The 18,204-nt window shown below is 37.9% G+C and overlaps 2 protein-coding genes across 9 annotated transcripts in view; one reads left to right on the top strand and one right to left on the bottom strand.

Moving 5' to 3' along the window:
• The window catches only part of LOC105485462 (SAS-6 centriolar assembly protein), a 48,332-nt gene extending 45,693 nt beyond the window's left edge, over nt 1-2,639 (bottom strand). For 2 of the 5 annotated variants that reach the window (XM_024793975.2, XM_071072681.1), the window contains exon 1: nt 2,400-2,566. In XM_024793975.2, the coding sequence (XP_024649743.2) occupies nt 2,400-2,420 (21 nt within the window). In that variant the 5' untranslated portion in view covers nt 2,421-2,566. Of the gene's footprint in view, nt 1-1,646; nt 2,343-2,399 lie in introns of those variants that run through there. The other 3 variants (XM_011747832.3, XM_011747833.3, XM_011747834.3) reach the window with 3 other exon arrangements.
• LOC105485461 (tRNA methyltransferase 13 homolog) overlaps nt 2,636-18,204 on the top strand; it is a 16,008-nt gene continuing 439 nt past the window's right edge. Inside the window, exons 1-10 of one of the 4 annotated variants that reach the window (XM_011747830.3) lie at nt 2,636-2,964; nt 6,394-6,440; nt 6,537-6,603; nt 9,146-9,208; nt 9,677-9,746; nt 9,903-10,009; nt 10,348-10,515; nt 12,631-12,703; nt 13,565-13,639; nt 17,478-17,910. In XM_011747830.3, coding sequence (XP_011746132.2) covers nt 2,818-2,964; nt 6,394-6,440; nt 6,537-6,603; nt 9,146-9,208; nt 9,677-9,746; nt 9,903-10,009; nt 10,348-10,515; nt 12,631-12,703; nt 13,565-13,639; nt 17,478-17,910 — 1,250 coding nt within the window. In that variant the 5' untranslated portion in view covers nt 2,636-2,817. Of the gene's footprint in view, nt 2,965-6,393; nt 6,441-6,536; nt 6,604-9,145; nt 9,209-9,676; nt 9,747-9,902; nt 10,010-10,347; nt 10,516-12,630; nt 12,704-13,564; nt 13,640-16,038; nt 17,328-17,477; nt 17,911-18,204 lie in introns of those variants that run through there. The other 3 variants (XM_071073138.1, XM_071073201.1, XM_071073167.1) reach the window with 3 other exon arrangements.

Raw genomic sequence — 18,204 nt, 5'->3', positions numbered from 1 at the left:
TTGCCAATATTTGTTGAGCTGAACTGGCCTCAAATACTCAACCAAGGCGTCTGGGCTGGGTGTGGTGGCTCATGCCTATAATCCCTGCATTTTGGGAGGTTGGGATGAGACGATCACTTGAGCCCAGGCATTCAAGACCAGCCTGGGCAACACAGGGAGACCCTGTCTCTATTAAATTAAAAAAAAAACAACAGTCAGGCGTGGTGGTATGTGCCTGTAATTGCAGCTACTAAGGAGGCTAAGGTTGGTGAACCCTTGGGTCCGGGAGGTCAAGGCCGCAGTTAGCTGTAATTGTGCTACCATACTCCAGTCTGGGCAACCGTGAGACTCTGTCTAGGAAAAAAAAAAACAAGAGAGAGAGTCTGGGGTGTTCTTTCTATAGGTCAAGGATCACCAAATTATTCTGTAAAGGGCCAGATAGCAAATATTTTAGGCTTTGCAGGCCATAAGGTCTCTGTCACAATTACTCACCTCTGCCCTTCCTGTGCAAAAGCAGCTACAATTTGTAAACAAATGAGCATGGTTGTGTTTCAAGAAAAGTTTATTTACGGAAACAATGAGACATCTGGCCCATGTGCTCCAGTTTGCTGACCCCTACTATACAGATAATAGGAATATATTAAAGGTTTCTAAGCAGGGAAATTGAGTTTTAAGATTAACTGTGATGGCAATGTAACCAGAAAGAGACCATCTAGGAGTTTCCATATTGAAACCAAAGTCATGGCCCCCTTTATCTTTCTATAATCATTCTAAAACAGTGTTGTCCAATGGAGATACAATGCAAGCCACAAACGTGAGCCAGATACGTAATTTTAATTTTTTTCATTTCCTTTTTTTTTTTTCAGAGACAGGGTCTCACTCTGTCACCCAGGCTGGAGTACAGTGGCGCAATCACAGCTCACTGTAACCTCAAGCTTAGGCTCAAGCAATCCTCCCGCCTTGGCCTCCTAAAAGTGCTGGGACCACAGGTGTGAGCCACCACACCTAGCCTACTTTTAAATTTTCTAGAAGTTACATTTAAAAAAAAACTTTTAAAAGCAGGTGAATTAGTATATACTATATACTAATATATAATAGTATAACAATACATTATTACTGTTAATAATACATTGTATTTAACCTAATATACCCAAAAATATTGCCATTTAACACATAATATAAAAACTGAGATATTTTACATTCTTTTTTCATAGTAAGTCTTAAAAATCCAACGTGCATTTTCAAACGTAAAGCACAACAATTCAGATAAGCCCCATTTCAAGTGTCTAATAACCACATGTGGCTAGTGGTTACCATACTGGACAGCATTAAAAGAATGATCAACTAAACCTACAGATCTCCATATGCAGCTGCTGGTTTTGGTACCATCTCCTCGACCGGCTTGCCACTGATTTTTGACCGAATTCTGAACTATTTGTACCACAGTTTGACATTACCGGCAACTCAATAAGGCAATGTCTTCATTTCATTTTTTATGTTACATTTATACACCACTTAGTTTTCACATACGATTTCACACCTGATCCTCATTACAAACACGTGAATACGCACGTTATATCAGTTTTACAAATGAGGAAAGAACGTTCAAAGAAAAAAGAGACAACTATTGAGTGTTGGAACTGAGAAAAAAAATTAAGTCTCCTGACCTCTGGTCAACTCTATTTACGCCCCAACAAAACCACCTCCTTAATCAAAGTTGAACTTCTCTGTGCGACTGGTCTTTATTTCCTCCAGTGATTGTAAACTCCATGAAAAACAGGACTGTTTTTCCTGACCACTGTATTCCCAGTGCCCAGCAAGGTGTTTTACAAGGAGCCAATATTTACTGAATGAATTAATTAATGACGTTTCTGATTTTCTCATTGTTAGTCGGTTAAATGTAATTTACTTTTTTTTTAAAGCAACTGATGTGAAGAGCCAAAGTACGCCACCAAATTGGTAGGTTTTTAAAAGTTGAATCTTACTGCCAACATACTCTCAAAAGAGAACGGGGAGAAAAGGCTCCGAGCCAAGGCCTGAGTTCTAGCGCTGACCCTGCCATGAATTGGCTGTGAGGCCTCACGTAATTTTTTTTTAACTTCTCTGGGCCAGAGTTCTTATCTGTCAAAAGGGAAGAGTAGGGCTATAATCTTCACGATTCCGTCCACAGCTAGGGTTTTTGACTTTAACTTGATGTGTGCCGGCTTCCTATTTCCTCACACCCCTCCTCCAGACCCCTCTGCAACGGCCGACTTGTCGAGAGAGGTAACCACTGGGCCCTCTGGGTTCCCTATCCGCTTCCTGGGGGGGCCGACTCGACACCTAGGTGCAAGGCGGAGCCCACTGGCCGGAACCGCCATCTTTCCCCATTGGCCTGACCCCAACCGCCACCCGCGGGCACTGGATGACGCGCTCCTTACCTCTCCTCGCAGTCTTTGCATTTCACCTGCAACGGGACTAGTTGGTGGAACAGAACTTGGCTCATGTTGGCTCGCTGTCCCGGCTGGTGTGCGGAAAAGCCCAACAGGCCCGGCCCTCGGACCTAGCCCGAGAGGCGTCCGGGTCCTGATAGAGTTTGAGTTTGGCGCTCGGCTTCTGCGGAGGAGGCGGGGAGAGTGAAACGAGGGAAAGACGTAAGAGACTTGGCCCTCGCCAGCCACCATCGGATTCTTCCGGTTCTGTGGAGGATAAGGGGAAGACGGTTGTGGTAGTTCCGGGCATTAACTTGTGTGGCGGGAGCTGAGGCAGCCATGTTTGTTAAGGGAAGGGGACCCGAAGGAAGCTGACAACTTTTCTTCTGGTTGCCGGGTGCTGGACAACCGAAGTGAGCCCTGAATTATGGCGACCTCCGCGTCGTCGCCGCACGCGACTGGTTTTCCAGCTGAGGGTAGATGCGGTTACTATGTGGAAAAGAAGAAACGGTTCTGCAGGATGGTGGTGGCCGCAGGGAAAAGATTTTGTGGTGAACACGCTGGAGCCGCGGAGGTGTGGTATCGCCCTACTCTCTCCAGAGTCGGAAATAAGTATCCTGGTCCTGTCGGTGCTGGAACCCGGCCCCTCCCCTCTTTGACAGGTTTCTGCTTGTGTCCCCCGGATCCTCCAGCTTTCACTTTAGTAAACCCAGTTTTGCCCTCCTTGCCGACCGATTATGAGTTCTAGTGATGAGAAATGTTTTAGTTTACCAAGCAAAGCGCCGGCAGTGACCCATTTATCTTGATCTTAACTCATGGTAATGCTAGGTTTTAATTTTACCCCAAGCTACCGCTCCGTCTCCCTGCTGGAAAGTGGTAGTTTAGAAAAAGCAGTGATTGAAGTCCCGAAGGTTTCACTAGTTGTGTTCTAATTGTTATTTCGTGAAAGAGAAGCACTTCTCGTGAATGCGGTTGGAAAAAACTTTCTTTTAAAAATTTAGACTTGAGGCCCGGCGCGGAGGCTCACGCCTGTAATCTCAGCACTTAGGAAGGCCGAGGCGGGCGGATGACTTGAGGTCAGGAGCTCGAGACCAGCCTGGCCAACACGGTGACATTTCTCTCTCTACTAAAAATAAGATCAGCTGGGCGTGGTGGCGCGCGCCTGTAACCCCAGCTACTCGGGAGGCCGAGGCAGGAGAATCGCTTGAACCCAGGAGGTGGAGGTGGCAATAAGCCAAGATCACGCCACTGCATTCCAGCCTGGGTGACAGCCAGACTGAATCTCAAAAAAGAAAAAAAAACATGTTTTTTTCGACTTACAGTTTTTAAGAATGCAACTTCGCTGGAATAGGAAGGAAAGATTTTTAAATATATACGAATTGACCTTTTACAACTGAAAACAAAGCATACAATTTTGTTTGATAATAGTTATGCATATAAATGTACTATAACACTGTATATTTGTATGTATGTATATTACTTTAGGATATATGTGAGATGGGAAAATAAAAACCAGAGGAGCAAAATGCTGATAGGAAGAGAGCATGTCTAATAGAACTATAAAGAATAAACCAAAGCGATCAGCATCTGATTTCATGCTTCTGAATGTCCAGTATTATTTGCATTATTTTATTTCTTAAGGAGTTTATTCTTCTAGACAATATCCAGTGCAGATCAGTCCCCTGACCCCCTTCATCTGCCACTCCCTATCGTAGTTATAGCCTACTTCCTATTTTGTTTTGACTGGCATTTACCAAAAGTGAAGCATACTGAAAAAAGGACATTCTTGTTATGGAATATGGGAGACGTGACTTGCTGTGGGAACTCTGAATTATGCCCATAGTCGTATTAACTGGTCTTGAGGGGACTGGCAAACATCCGTTGTTGAAGAATGAGAGTTATGATAGGAGAATGATTTAGACTCCACCTTATCCAGATATATGGAAGATGAATACAAATGGTGATGATAGTAGAATACGAATAAATCCTTACAAGCCGATCAGTATTCCTAGAGAGGAACGACATATTGTCGTTAGCCCCTTGAAGAGAGACTGCAAAACATCAAGTGGAAACACTTTTCATGACTACTATCTGGTTTTAAATTGTGGCTATCCTCCTGAATCTGTAATTTATGATATAACTGAATGTTGTGTTTCCATCTTTTTTTCTAAGTGTCATATGTAGCTGTGATGACACCACTTTAACTCATTTTTACGCAGTGGTTCTCGACAGGGATTGATTTTGTTCCCAGTGGACACTTGGCAAAATGAAGACATTTTGGTTGTCAAACTGAAGAGTATCACTGACATCTAATGGATAGAGACCAGAAATGCTGCTAAACCTCCTACAAATCACGGGACACCCCCTGCACTCACCCCCTCAAAAGAATCACCAGCCCAAAACATCAGTAGTGCCAAGATTCAGAATTCCTGTTTCTAAATTCAACTAATAAATTTTAAATGTGCTTTTTTTCCCCCTATGCTATGGTTAGGCTTTGGGGGTTAGAAGAGTCTTTTACATGGAGGTTAGGATTTAAAGCCAGCAATAAGGAAGAAATAATAACACAGTTTATTGAATATACAATATTTTCCAAAAAAATGAAAATTTCTTAGTTTTCCCATGAAATTCAGTGTGAATAGCTTCATGGACATGCTGAGAGTCACGTTCAAACAGAAATAAATTTTTAAAAGAATAATAATAACAGACACTTAGTCGCCACTTACTTTATGGCCAGCACTGTGCTAGGCAGTTTTGTTTCGTTTTTTTAACTATTAGCTCACTTAATTTGTTCAAACCTTAGGAGGTAAGACATATTTTTGTTCTCACCTTTCAGATGAGGCAGTAAGCCTACCTAACTAAGGTCATAGGGATCGTAGCCGGTAGATAGAGCTGGGTATCATACCTAGGCAGTCTGGCTGGCCTGTGTTCTTAACTGTTATACGATCCCTATTTATACAGATTCATGTGGAATATTGGGTAGAATTGCCAATATTACCAATTTTCCTTTTTTCCCAGTTCATATAGTCATGTGGCACATAATGACATTTCACTCAACAACAGACCACATATATGATAGTGGTCCCATAAGGTTATAATACTGTATTTTTACTGTACCTTTTCTATGTTTAGATATACAAATACTTATATTGTGTTATAATTGCCTACAGTATTTAGTATGGTAACATGCTGTACAGGTTTGCAGCCTAGTAGCAATAGGCTATACTATATGGGCTAGGTGTACAGTAGGCTATACTATCCAGGTTTGTGTTACTATACTGTATGATGTTTTCACAATGACAAAATCACCTAAAGATACATTTCTCAGAATGTATTCCCTGTCATTAAGTGATGTAACTTAGGAATGAGTAGGATGTAACTGATACTAAAAAGTTGCAAAGCCAGTAAAATACATCTTAAAATCCATATGTCAATGGGCAGCATTTTCCAAAAAATGATAAGTCTGTGAGGTGATGCATGTTAATTAAGCTTGATTTAGCCATTCCACAATGTATACATATTTCAAAACATCATGTTGTATTAAAACCATACATATATACTAGTGTATATTATTTTATTGCCATAAAAATCACAATTACTTTCGCACCAACCTAATATGTGATAAATATATACAACTATTTGTCAATTAAAATAAAATGAAATAGGTAGCATTTTTTTGGTTCTTGGTTGTGCAGAAAATAGTCATGCATATAATAGTTGATGCTATCCTAGATTTCAGACACCATATGTAGGCCTTCTCTATAACCTGTTTGAAGCTATAGACCCTTGTTTGTCCAAAGCAGTATTTGTTCATAGATATTTAAGCCAGCTACACTGGAGAGTTTTTGTTAAACTCTTGGGACCTGATTTTGCCAACTTTTCATTATGTCCTTTTAAGGTTTCCTTACTTTGTTTTGAGATTGCAGAGACACTGAAGTTATATCTGGTATCTGTAAGCAATCAACTTGATATTTTATTTAAATAAATGTATCTCTTAATTTATTAGGAAGAAGATGCTCGGAAAAGAATCCTGTGTCCTTTAGATCCAAAACAGTAAGTATGGATCAGATACGGGGTTTTTTTTGTGTGTGTGCTGGAAACAGTAATTGGCGCAAATCTCATTTGAAATAATTTTCTTTTTAAATTTAGCACAGTATATGAAGATCAACTAGCAAAGCATTTGAAAAAATGTAATTCAAGAGAGAAACCAAAACCTGTAAGTGTTTGATCAGTAAAATTGAATGGTGAAATGTGGTATGTAATGCCTTGGTGGATGCTGCACATGGAATGGACTTGTTTCATAGCTGAGGAACCCAAGCTCAGGAAATACAATTTTTTATTTAAAGAGATAGGGTCTCACTCTTTCACCAAGGCTGGAGTGCAGTGGCATGATCATAGCTCACTGCAGCCTTGAACTCCTGGACTCAAGCAATCCTCCCACCTCAGCCTCATGGGTAGCTGGGACTATAGGCAAATGACACCACACCTGGCTTATTTTTTTTATTTTTTTTATAGAGACAGGGTTCTCTCTGTGTTGCCCAGGCTGGTCTCGATCTGCTTATGTCAAGCAATACTCCTGCCTCAGCCTCCCAAAGTGCTAGGATTATAGGCATGAGCCACCAAATCCAGCCAAGAAATACAAATATTTTTAAATTGGATAGTAGGCAAACCTGCCTGACTTTTGTTGCATAAGTAGATATTTATTTATTACACTGTACAATAAGGGCTGCCGTGCGATCCAGGAAGAGACACCATTTCTGTCTTCCAAGGGTGCTTGGCATACAACCTCCCTTGAAAAGGTAGTCTGGGAAAAAAGGTAATCAGTGCCTCTGCTTCTAAGACTCGTAGAAAATTGAGAGACTTATGGGAGGATGTCTTGCAATAGCACCTCTCAGTTACTTTGACAAGATACTCCCATACATTTCCAAATGCCTGCCAATTGAGAACCACTGGGCCAGATGGCATAAGTTTAGAAAGTATTTTTACATTAAGATGGTGTAGAAGAAAAATGATGACCCTCACCACCACCACCTACTTGGGACATAGCCCCTCTAATAGAAAGAGAGAACATTGGCTTTGTTTGCAAATATCTTCCTTACCTAAGTTCCAGGTTTCAGTTAAAGCAAGCAAGTTTAATAGGTGTTCTGAGAAAAGTTTGAGAGAATAAATAAATTTATTAAAAATGGAACCCCTTGGGTGAGTTTCACTGCATACCAGCACACAGTGGCAAGGAAATAGAGAAAAGCAGTGGAATGATGAGACAGAGAAAGAAATGCAAAGCAGTATTTATCTGGTTCACTATGTAGAGTAGGACACTTGGCACCCAGGTAAAGGCATATCACTATTCTGCTTTACTTTGGAAAACTAGTGAGCAATGTTTAAAAATTTTGTATACTAATTAAAAGTTAGTTGGTTATAAATTTCTCCAGTATAAATAGTTTTCACATTTAAAAATCTACTCTACAACATAAGTTACCTGGAACACTTTTGGCAACCATTTTGAACTAAGAGTACATCAAATTCTAATACTTAACAGCTAGTTTTCTATTATAGTTTTATTTCAGTTATCCAGTAAAACATTGTAATTCCTGCAGGCTTCACTCATTCCACTCAATCACCAGTTTCCATTGCTAGCAACACACATTCTGTGTGTATAGGTAAAGCTAGCAACACACGAGCAGGATGTTACCTTTCTGCCTCTGTTACCTTTCTGCCTCCATGTAACAAAAGTCCATTTAACTACACATAACATAATGTTCCCAAGAATTATTTTCACTTTTGAAACGGGATTTGTAGAAACAGTACTGTTTCATTCATCTAGATCTACACCGTTCAGTATGCTAGCCACTAGCCACATATGACTATTTAAATTTGAATTAAAACTAAATAAAATTAAAAATCTAATGTCTCAGTCACACTAGCCATATTTCAGTGGCTACCATATTGGCCAGAGCAGATGTAGAACATTTCCATCATTGCAGAAAGTTCTGTTGGAAAGTGATAATACAGATCCTTACCTAGAATCTGTATTTCTGAAGCCAGACTAGAAAGATTTCATTATCTGTGTTTGTTTGCTTGTTTGTTTGTTTGTTTGTTTGTTTGTTTTAGAGACAGGGTCTTGCTATATTGCCCAGGCTGGTCTCAAATTCCTGGGTTCAAGAGATCCTTCTGCCTTGGCCTCCCAAAGTGCTAGGATTACAGGCCTGAGCTACTATGCCTGGCCTCATTATGTTAATTTAAATAACTAGTGTGATGGGACATTTATATTTTCAAGTTTTAATTAATATTTTAAAATAGAAGAAATCAGACTTATTGTTATAATATGTATGTCTTTCTGTTTTTGGTCATGCTGCATGTCTGATAAGCAGCATTATGTAGTTAGTACTTTGCTGTTTTTGCTTTAGCACTATAAGACAAAATTGTTACAGTTCTAGTGTATACAGTCTAGGCTGTAAAACTTTTAATAAATGTTACAAATGAATTTCTTTAAACTGTAAGTGCATATTCAGATAACCACCTCACTAGAATATAAGATCCATGAACACCTTTTTGTCTCTTTTGTTGTCTACTGTGGTGGAGGGCCCAATACCTAAAGCAAACTAGGGACTTGAGTAAGTACTCAATAATGATTTAATGAAGAAATGAAGGGAGGAAGGGAGGATGGCAGGTGCAGAGCAGGGGATAAAGGGAAGAATCAGTATTTTAGTTTAATGTTTGTGAGCTTCACATTATTAACAGTTCTTTTTGTTTTTGTTAAGGATTTCTATATTCAAGATATTAATGCAGGCTTAAAAGATGAAACAGAAATATCTGAACAATTAGTAAGTACATTGACTTAATATTTAATTTTAAAAGGTATTTATAAGCTCTTTTCATGATGTGAATAAGCCATGTTCTAATTTTTGTTTCAAGCAAATCTGTTTTTAATTTACAGTGCATTTTCCTATAGACTCAATATTGTTAGAGATGGTTAGTTCCCAGACTAGCTCATGCCCCATAGCAAAACAAGCTACAATATGGCCCTGAGTCCCCTTTGATTCTTGAACCCTTCTGAGCCTAGACTTGTTCTTGACCTTGAGGAAGTTAGGAGAATTAAAGTAGCACAGCAAAGATGGAGTAGAAATTTAGCAGTTGGACAATTCTGATGGCAGCTTAGGGAAAAGGCTTGATAGAGAGAAGAGCCTAAGCTGTCATGGGAATTGCCCAATTGGTAAACCTCTACTCAGTCTCTGTCATGCTACTTTAAAGCAATTTTTGGCTACATTATTTAGTTTTATTTTTGTATATAGGTTCCAATTTCTTCTCTATCTGAAGAGCAGTTGGAAAAGTTAATTAAGAAATTGAGAAAAGCAAGTGAAGGTAAGACTGCCTAAAGTTGCAAGTTCAATTATTTTAGAGTAATTAGGTGGTATATGAGTTGATACCATTCTAGTTTAAAGTATGTTACTACTGTTGTTCAGAATCCTACAATTACGTGTTTGGCTGCTTAAGCTGTTGTGCTTATATTTGGCACAGGTTTGAATTCTACACTTAAAGATCATATTATGTCCCATCCAGCATTACATGATGCACTTAATGACCCTAAAAATGGTGATTCTGCAGCCAAGCACCTGAAACAGCAGGTATGTTTAGGCTATAGTAACTACTAAACATGGCCTTTGTTCATTTGTTGAAAGTGTTTTAAATGTAATTATTAATAAGATTTTATTTTGTTTACCTTTCAGGATGCCAAATATTTCCATTTCAAAAAATACATAGAAACATATATAAAAAAATGAGGGCATGGATATGATTCTGAGTACCATATATTAAATATTTAAGAGCAAGAGAGAAAAATTTTAAGTCAAGTAGAAATTATCAATGTAAAACATCTGCCTTATGTAGAAATTACCTTGCTCTTTTCCCATTTGAACAAAATGTGTTTGCTCTAGTTTATAAAATAATCTTGTGAAGTTTGCAGGCTTCTATTTTAGGTAACATTGAAAAATTAAAGTTACTTGGTCCGAGAAGATGCTTTGTTGAGTTTGGAGCGGGAAAGGGAAAATTATCTCATTGGGTTGATATTGCCTTAAAAGATGCTGAAAAAGTTCACTTCATCCTAGTAGAAAAGGTGACCACAAGATTCAAGGTGAGTGAAACCATTGCTCTATGTTAGTAACCAAATTTTGTTTTCATTTTTTGTATTCAGGAAAAAGCGATAGAAACATTTCTTAAAAGAAAGGAAAGGAATTTTTTAAATCTGTTTGTTGTAGCTTTTTATTAGTTCCAATTGTATTGATAACTCAAACTGAAGGTGAATTTTTTTAGTCTAAGTTTTGATAGTCTGTTGATCTGAATTCTTAAAATTATTTGCAGAGACAGGAAAATATATAGAAAGAGCCAAGCTCAAGCTAGGAGTTAAAAGTCTTGGGTTCTACTCCTATCTTTACCACTTGCCATTCATTCATTAAACAATTTTTGAGCATACTGCCAGGCCCCACCCAGGCTGAAGTACAATGGCAGGACCTTGGCTCACTGCAGCCTTGACCTCCTCAGCTCATATAATCCTCCCATTTGAGCCTCATGAGTAGCTGGGACTACAGTCACGCACCACCATGCCCAGCTAATTTTTAAAAATTTTTTGTGGAGACAGGGTCTCACTTTGTTGCCCAGGCTGGTCTCGAACTCCTGGGCTCAAGCCCTCCTCCCACCTTAGCCTCCCGAAGTGCTGGGATTATAAGCGTGAGCCACTGTGCCCAGCCACTCTATTACTTATATTTAGAAAAGAGACCCAGGCAAATACATAAATTACTATAGTAAAGTGTTAAAATACGAGAAAGGTCTGCACAGAGTACAGCATGGTTTCAAAGACAGGAGTGACAAGTTTTATTGCAGGGAAGAGATGGAGAATGACTACGCAGAGAAGGTGATGCTTGAACTAAATCTTGAAAGGTGAATTGGTGTTTGTTAGAGAGTTTGAGAAGCATTCTAGGAAGCAAGAACAATGTAACCAAATACATGAAATAATGTGGAAACATTCCTGTTTAATGGAAGTACATGTTGCAAAGTAGAGTTCAGCAATGATGAGACTGGAGAGCATGGCTAGCCTATAGAAGATCTCATATTTTATGCTAAGGAAGGAGTTTGACTATGCTGCTGTCTGGTGGGGGTACAATAGAAAAAAGATTTAGTTCTTGGCTTTGAAGAAGCTTATGTCTAGTGGAGTAGACATATAAATATTTGTGTTCAGTATGCTAAGTGTGTTTTGATAGTGGTAAGTACCCAATCCTATGGGAGCACGAAGATAGAGCAGCAACTTTTCAGTCTAGTGTGGGTCATAGAAGTTTTCGTAGAAGTGACAGTTGAGATGAGATTGAAATAATATATAAGAGTTGGTAAAGTAGAAGGGAATTTTTCAAAGTTTATCCTAGCAGCACCATTAAAACTGTATTAGAAGAGTCTGACACTTGAAGTAGAGAGATTAATAATAAAGATAATTTTTGTCCAACAATCCAAGTAAGAGAGAGGCCAGAGCTAAATCTATTGCATTGGGATGGAGAGGAGAGCAACAGTATGAGAAATGTGAAGATGTTGGAAGCCACAAGAGTTGGTGATTTATTAGTAATTGAATATGAGAGATAAGGAGTAATTTTGGGTAGAATTTTTATGACTTAGGTGACTAAATGGTGTTCTTTCCTGAGATAAGGAATAAAGGGGGAGCAAGAGGAAGGAGGGTTTTGGAGACAGAAATAATGAGTTCAGTTCTGGATGTGCCCAGTTTGCTGGTGAAATAGAGCTTTCTAGTTCACAACTGAGTATGTGTCTGATGCTCATTGGAGAGGCCTGAGCCACAAATGTAGATCAGTAGGTCATGGGCACATAGGTATAGGTTAGAATGGTTGTGATCTTTCAGGAGAGCAAGAGGAGGAACAAACCAAAAATAGTATATGAAGAGTGACAAAGATAAAAGAGCTAGTAGACAATCTTACATAAATGACTTAAGATCTGTGAACTTCAGTTCCTTTGTCAGTGAATTGGGAATTTTTAGGGTTAAAGGAAATGATGTCTATGTTTACATAATTGATAAACATTTTCAAATCTTTTTTAAAAGTGTAATATTTTGAAGTTCTCATCAAAGAATGTACAGTCTTCATTTTTAAATATATTCTGTTGCTCTGAATTTTGAAAACAAAAATCTTTTTATTTTCATAAATCCTTTTTAAACGTAAGAAGTCATTATTACAATAATGTTCTGTTTGTGCAGGTGGATGGAAAACACAGAAAGAAAAATTCAGTGTTTGAAAGACTTCAAATTGATATTCAACACTTGTGTTTGAGTAAGTTGTGTAACTTTCCATTGCTCTACAAATAAATCATAACTGTTTCAAACTCTGAGGTTGCTTAGAAATCCAATCATGCAGAACGGTGCTTCAGAGAAAACAGTCAAATCAATCCATTGTTAATATAGAATGTTTTATATAGTGTGTAAATAGATGTAAATTGAATTAAGGTTGAGAATTTTTAAAATTTTCAGTATCAAGTGGAAATGAAGTGTTAGGGAAGAGTTTAAAAGTTTTTATAATATGTACTTATGTTGTTTCTTTGTCCTGTTTAAATTTTTTTGAGTCCGTTCAAACTATAAACTAGCCTTCTGCCTGCAGTTAACATGACTTTACCTAAACCATTAAAGAAAATGAGGTATTTCTCTGCCTAGCTAATGTGTAAAAGATACTTCCTAAAATTTTAAATTGTACAAGAGAAAAGAAGTCATCACTGTGGAATTCACATTCCATACACAAAACACACACAGACACATACACACACAAACACTCCTCAACTTCTGTAGTGCCCTTTTTATACCTTTTCTATTTTTCAGATTATCCAAAGAAAATAATGCAAACATATCTTCACAACCTCTTCCATTCACTAATTTTAATCCAGCCATGAAAAGCAACCCAGCATTTGTATAGAAATCACTGTATTTAAAATTATTTAACTGAATATATTAACTTTCTGATATTATGAACCCTAAACAAGTTCTTATGTTCTATGTTGTGTTCCATAAAGTGAGAATTTTTTCTTTGAGTCTCTTTCAGGCTAAAATTCAGAGACTCTAATTAGTTATTTCTTTTGGAAGGCCACAATAATATGTACTTTCTTTCACTAGACAGTTAACTTAATTCTCATTTCCATTTCAGACAAGATTCCTGTGCTAAGAGAAGGAAAACTACCTGTGGTAGGAATTGGAAAGCATCTGTGTGGTATGGCAACAGGTATGTAAACATACTAATAGTGTTTACATTAATGCATTAAGTTTTGACCTAACCTGGCCCCAACCATTTCAGTGGCCTCTTTTGAATAGATATCTTATGTTTACAACTCATTAATCTTTATAGAGCACTGGCTCTGTGCTTTATTAGATGCATAGCTTTCCTATTTATCTGCTCATTTTGGCCATTTTGCAGGATGAATTAAGAGTTTTGTATGTAAATACTGCATCACATTAGACTTTAAAGTTCTTTGGGTTAAATTTCAACCAGAAAAAGAAATTAAGACCATTTATGGAAACTGTATTTTTCCACCCAGAAGCTACTGATTTTTTGTAGAATAGTTCCTTAGGAAGAACTCAGAAACCTCTCCCATTAAAAGACTATTGTGTTTCAGGATTCTGGGGAAAAAGAAAAAAATAAATGTTAGACAAAAAAAAATTCTAAGATGTCTTGTCTTAGCACTTTGATCCATCAGATCTAGCATGGTAAAGTGGAGACAGCATGTGCTTTAGAATCAGATAGTCTAGCCATCAGCTCTGTTGTGTAACCTTGTCAAATTACTTAACCTTTCTGAGCTTTGGTTACCTCATCTATAAAACAGAGATACTAATATATTAATAATTCACCGGGTTGCATGTAAAGTGTCTGGCACATAATAGTGCTCCATAAATGTTAATTATTGTTACATCATCTTCCTAACTTTTGCTAGTTTCATCATCTACCCATATGGGTAACTTGGAGTGTCCATAGATAATACTCATATTGGCTGGAAATGGCATTGAGTACTATATATTTGTGTTGGCCTTCATAGTTTTTAAGACTACAGTAATGTACAACATAACGATGATTTGGTCAGCAGTGGACTCATATATGACAGTGGTTCTATAAAATTATACCATATTTTTACTGTACCTTTTCTGTATTTAGATACACAAATACTTACCATTGTGTTACAATCGCCTACGGTGTTCAGTAACATGCTGTACAGGTTTGTAGCCTAGGAACAATAGGCTGTGCCATACACCCTAGGTGTGTAGTAGGCTACACTATACCATCTAGGTCTGTGTAGTACACTCTGATGTTCCCACAATGATGAAATCGCCTAACGCATTTCTCAAAACATATACCAATGGTTAAGCAGTGCATGACTGTACTTTCACATACCTTATCTCATTTAAGCCTTATTAAAGTCTTCTAAAGTAAACCAGTTCCATCCTGGGGATAGGAGGGAGTACACTCTTTTGACCTACAGTGGCCATTTCTCATGTTCCATGTAATTTTTTTACCCTTGATTCACTGTATCTGAATCCTCCTTTCATCTCTGCCACAGTTGCTGCCCTTCTTGAAATTCCATTTTCTTCTCTTTTGCGATACTCTTATTTCCTGGTTCTTCCCCTACATCTATGCCATTCTTTCTGTTTATTTCACAGTCTCCTTCCACTTCTGTCCTTTAAATATTTAATATTCAGGCTAGGCACAGTGACTTATGCCTGGAAAACCAACACTGGAGTCTGAAGTGAGATGATTGCTTGAGGCTAGGAGTTCAAGATTAGCTTGGGCAACATAGCAAGATCCCATCTCTACAGAAAATTTAGAAATTTGCTGGGCATGATAGCTTGTGCATGTAGTCCCAGCTATTCAGGAGGCTGAGGTGGGAGAATCACTTGAGCCTAGGAGTCTGAGTCTGCAGTGAACTGGGATAGCGCCACTGCACTGCAGCCTGGGTGACAGAGCAAGACCCTATCTCAATTGGTCAATCAATCTCAGACCCATCTGCTACACAACTAATGTGTCTTTCTCTTTAAACTCTTCAGTACTTACTGATATAGTCCGAACTCTTTGACATAACGTTTTCGTCTCAATCTGGCTTCAGCCTTCCTCTCTTTTTTGCATTCCCTGTCTCCTACTTTGCTGTTCAGCAACATCAAACCCTGGGTGCTCTTCCATATACTATACTATTTCTACTATATCTGGAATTTCACCCCCATTCACCCATTCACCCAAACAAAACAACTGGTCAGTTTTTACTCATCCTTCACCTCCGTTGTCACCACTTTCAGGGAGCTCCCTTAAATAAGATATGCCTCCTGGGTGTTATCATAATACCCTCTGCATAATTTTACCTTGTTGTATTTTAATTATCTGTTTATATATCTAATTCTTCCACCATGCTCTGAATTTTTTGAGTATATGGCATACTAGTACAATGCTTTCTATATAACAGGAACACAGTGAATATTGGAATGAATGAATAATCTTGGCTACCAATTTGCTGTGTTTCCTTGTCCCTTTCTGTGTATGTGGCTTTGTCCTTTAAGCTCTCTATGACAGATGAATTGAGATAAATTGCTAAAGCTCCTTCTAATTCTGAAATAACTTAATTCTTTTTTTTTTTCTTTGAGATGAAGTCTCACTCTGTCACCCAGGCTGGAGTGCAGTGGCACAATCTCGCCTCACTGCAACCTCCACCTCCCAGGTTCAAGCAATTCTCCTGCCTCAGCCTCCCAAACTGCTGGGACTACAGGCTCGTGCCACCACGCCTGGCTAATTTTTGTATTTTTAGCAAAGACGGGATTTCACCATGTTAGCCAGGAAGGTCTCCATCTCCTGACCTCGTGATCTGCCCGCCTTGGCCTCCCAAAGTGCTGGAATTACAGGCGTGAGTCACTGCGGCTGGCCTGAAACCACTTAATTCTTTTAATAATTTATCTGGTTATTCACATTTCTGAAAATCACTTACTTAAGTCAGATATGAATAAAACAATGACTAAATGTATTTTGTCAGAAAATAATAGTTTATGAAATAATAGATTAGCTATCACTTTCTCCAAAGAATGGGTTTCTAATGTTTGACTTAAATTCATATATTGAATGCAATTTACTAGTGAAATATCAGATCATTTAATAGTCACTTGTTTTATCTTAGGGTAATACAATTTTAAAATATGTATATGTTTTTGATTGAACAGACACAACATGACAATCTAATGATTAAGACAGAAGATGTGGGTCCTACATTTGGGGTCTTTCCAATATTGTCAACAATGTAGGAGTTTTTGATGGGAAATAGCCATAGTCATCAAAAATCCATTTATTTAGTTTTAAAATATACTAAAATGTTTTCATTGTAATGTAGAGTACATCTCCCTCTTAAGTTTGTGTATATTAATCATTGCATCCTCAATGCTTCGCACATGAAAGGCATTCAGTAAATGTTTGTTAAATAAATGAATAAATACAGTTAGGCTACTCAGTGAGGCCTACTTTCCAGATTCTGTTCTGACTCCTCTTTCAACTCTTCAGTTCATCACTATTTGCTATGAGCCTCTTCAAGACAAGCATCTTGACTTAGCATCAACCTAAACAGATTTGTCTGCCCTTCCTTCCTCCTCCCTCCCTCCCTCTTCCTTTCTTCCCTCCCTCGCTCCCTCCCTCCCTTCCTTCCTTCCTTCCTTTTTTTCCTTTCTTAAACTAGAATGTAAGTGTAAGTGAATAAAGTTTTCCTGTACAAGTCATTTCCTCAGCTAAGGTAGGAAAAGTGAGAGACAATTCAGGGAGCTGGGTAAAAGTTCTTCAAATTGTAGATCTTAAGCTTCAGATAGCTTTATTGGAAATTAGGCTTTACGCAGAATAAATCATTAAAGAAACTGAGAAGATAGTAAGAAGAGCAAATTTGAACAAAGTTGATAATTCACCATATAATTATTGCAAATATAAAGCTGAGTAGGTTTTTGCTGTTTCTATTGTTGGGTTTTTAAAAACAGTACTGCTTAATAAATGTAAAAAATATTTATTTTTAAAGATGATGTGGTTTCGGGGGGCCACATAATTGTGTTTGCAGATCTTGCATTACGATGTTTGATTGAAACCTATGCTGCCAGTTTTGAGGAAAGGAATGAAGAACCTTTAGCCAAACGCATAAAGAATGATAAAACAGAAAAAGAAATTTACACTTTGGCCAAGGAAGGAAATGCAAAAAATGTCCCAGAGAAGTGGAACCCTGTGGCTGGCATTGTTATTGCACTCTGTTGTCACCACAGGTGTGATTGGAGACATTATGTGGGCAAAGAATATTTCAGGGCTCTAGGCCTTGGAGCAGTGGAATTCCACTATTTCCAGCGAATGAGTAGTTGGGCAACTTGTGGGATGCGGAAAACATCTTTGGAAACCTCAAATAGTACCACAAAGAGACAAGATAATCAGAATGATGATAGTGAAGAGCATGATGATGGAGGATACAGAATCACAGATGATGGCGCTAATAGTTTGCCTGGGTAAGAGACTACTTTTGTAATGTATGACACTAAAGGAGAAATATTGTATTATACTGTACTTTAGATGACTATTATCAACAATTCATGAAAATGTATAATCTAATTTTAGAATAAGCTAAAATATACACATCTCTTATTGTGGTCATAAATATAATGTGTCTTGGAAGCATGGGATAAAGTACTTAGTACATTACGGGTTAGTTAACATTCTCTCAATAAATGGAAGTGACAAAAATAATTTTTTATAAACTTTTACAAAATTTTAACAATGTTTTGTATGTGTTTATTCAATTT

Source organism: Macaca nemestrina, chromosome 1 (assembly GCF_043159975.1).
Source record: "Macaca nemestrina isolate mMacNem1 chromosome 1, mMacNem.hap1, whole genome shotgun sequence".
Classification (NCBI taxonomy): Eukaryota; Metazoa; Chordata; class Mammalia; order Primates; family Cercopithecidae; genus Macaca; species Macaca nemestrina.
Note: the sequence above shows the minus strand (reverse complement) of the source record. Positions and strands in the feature narration are given on the sequence as shown.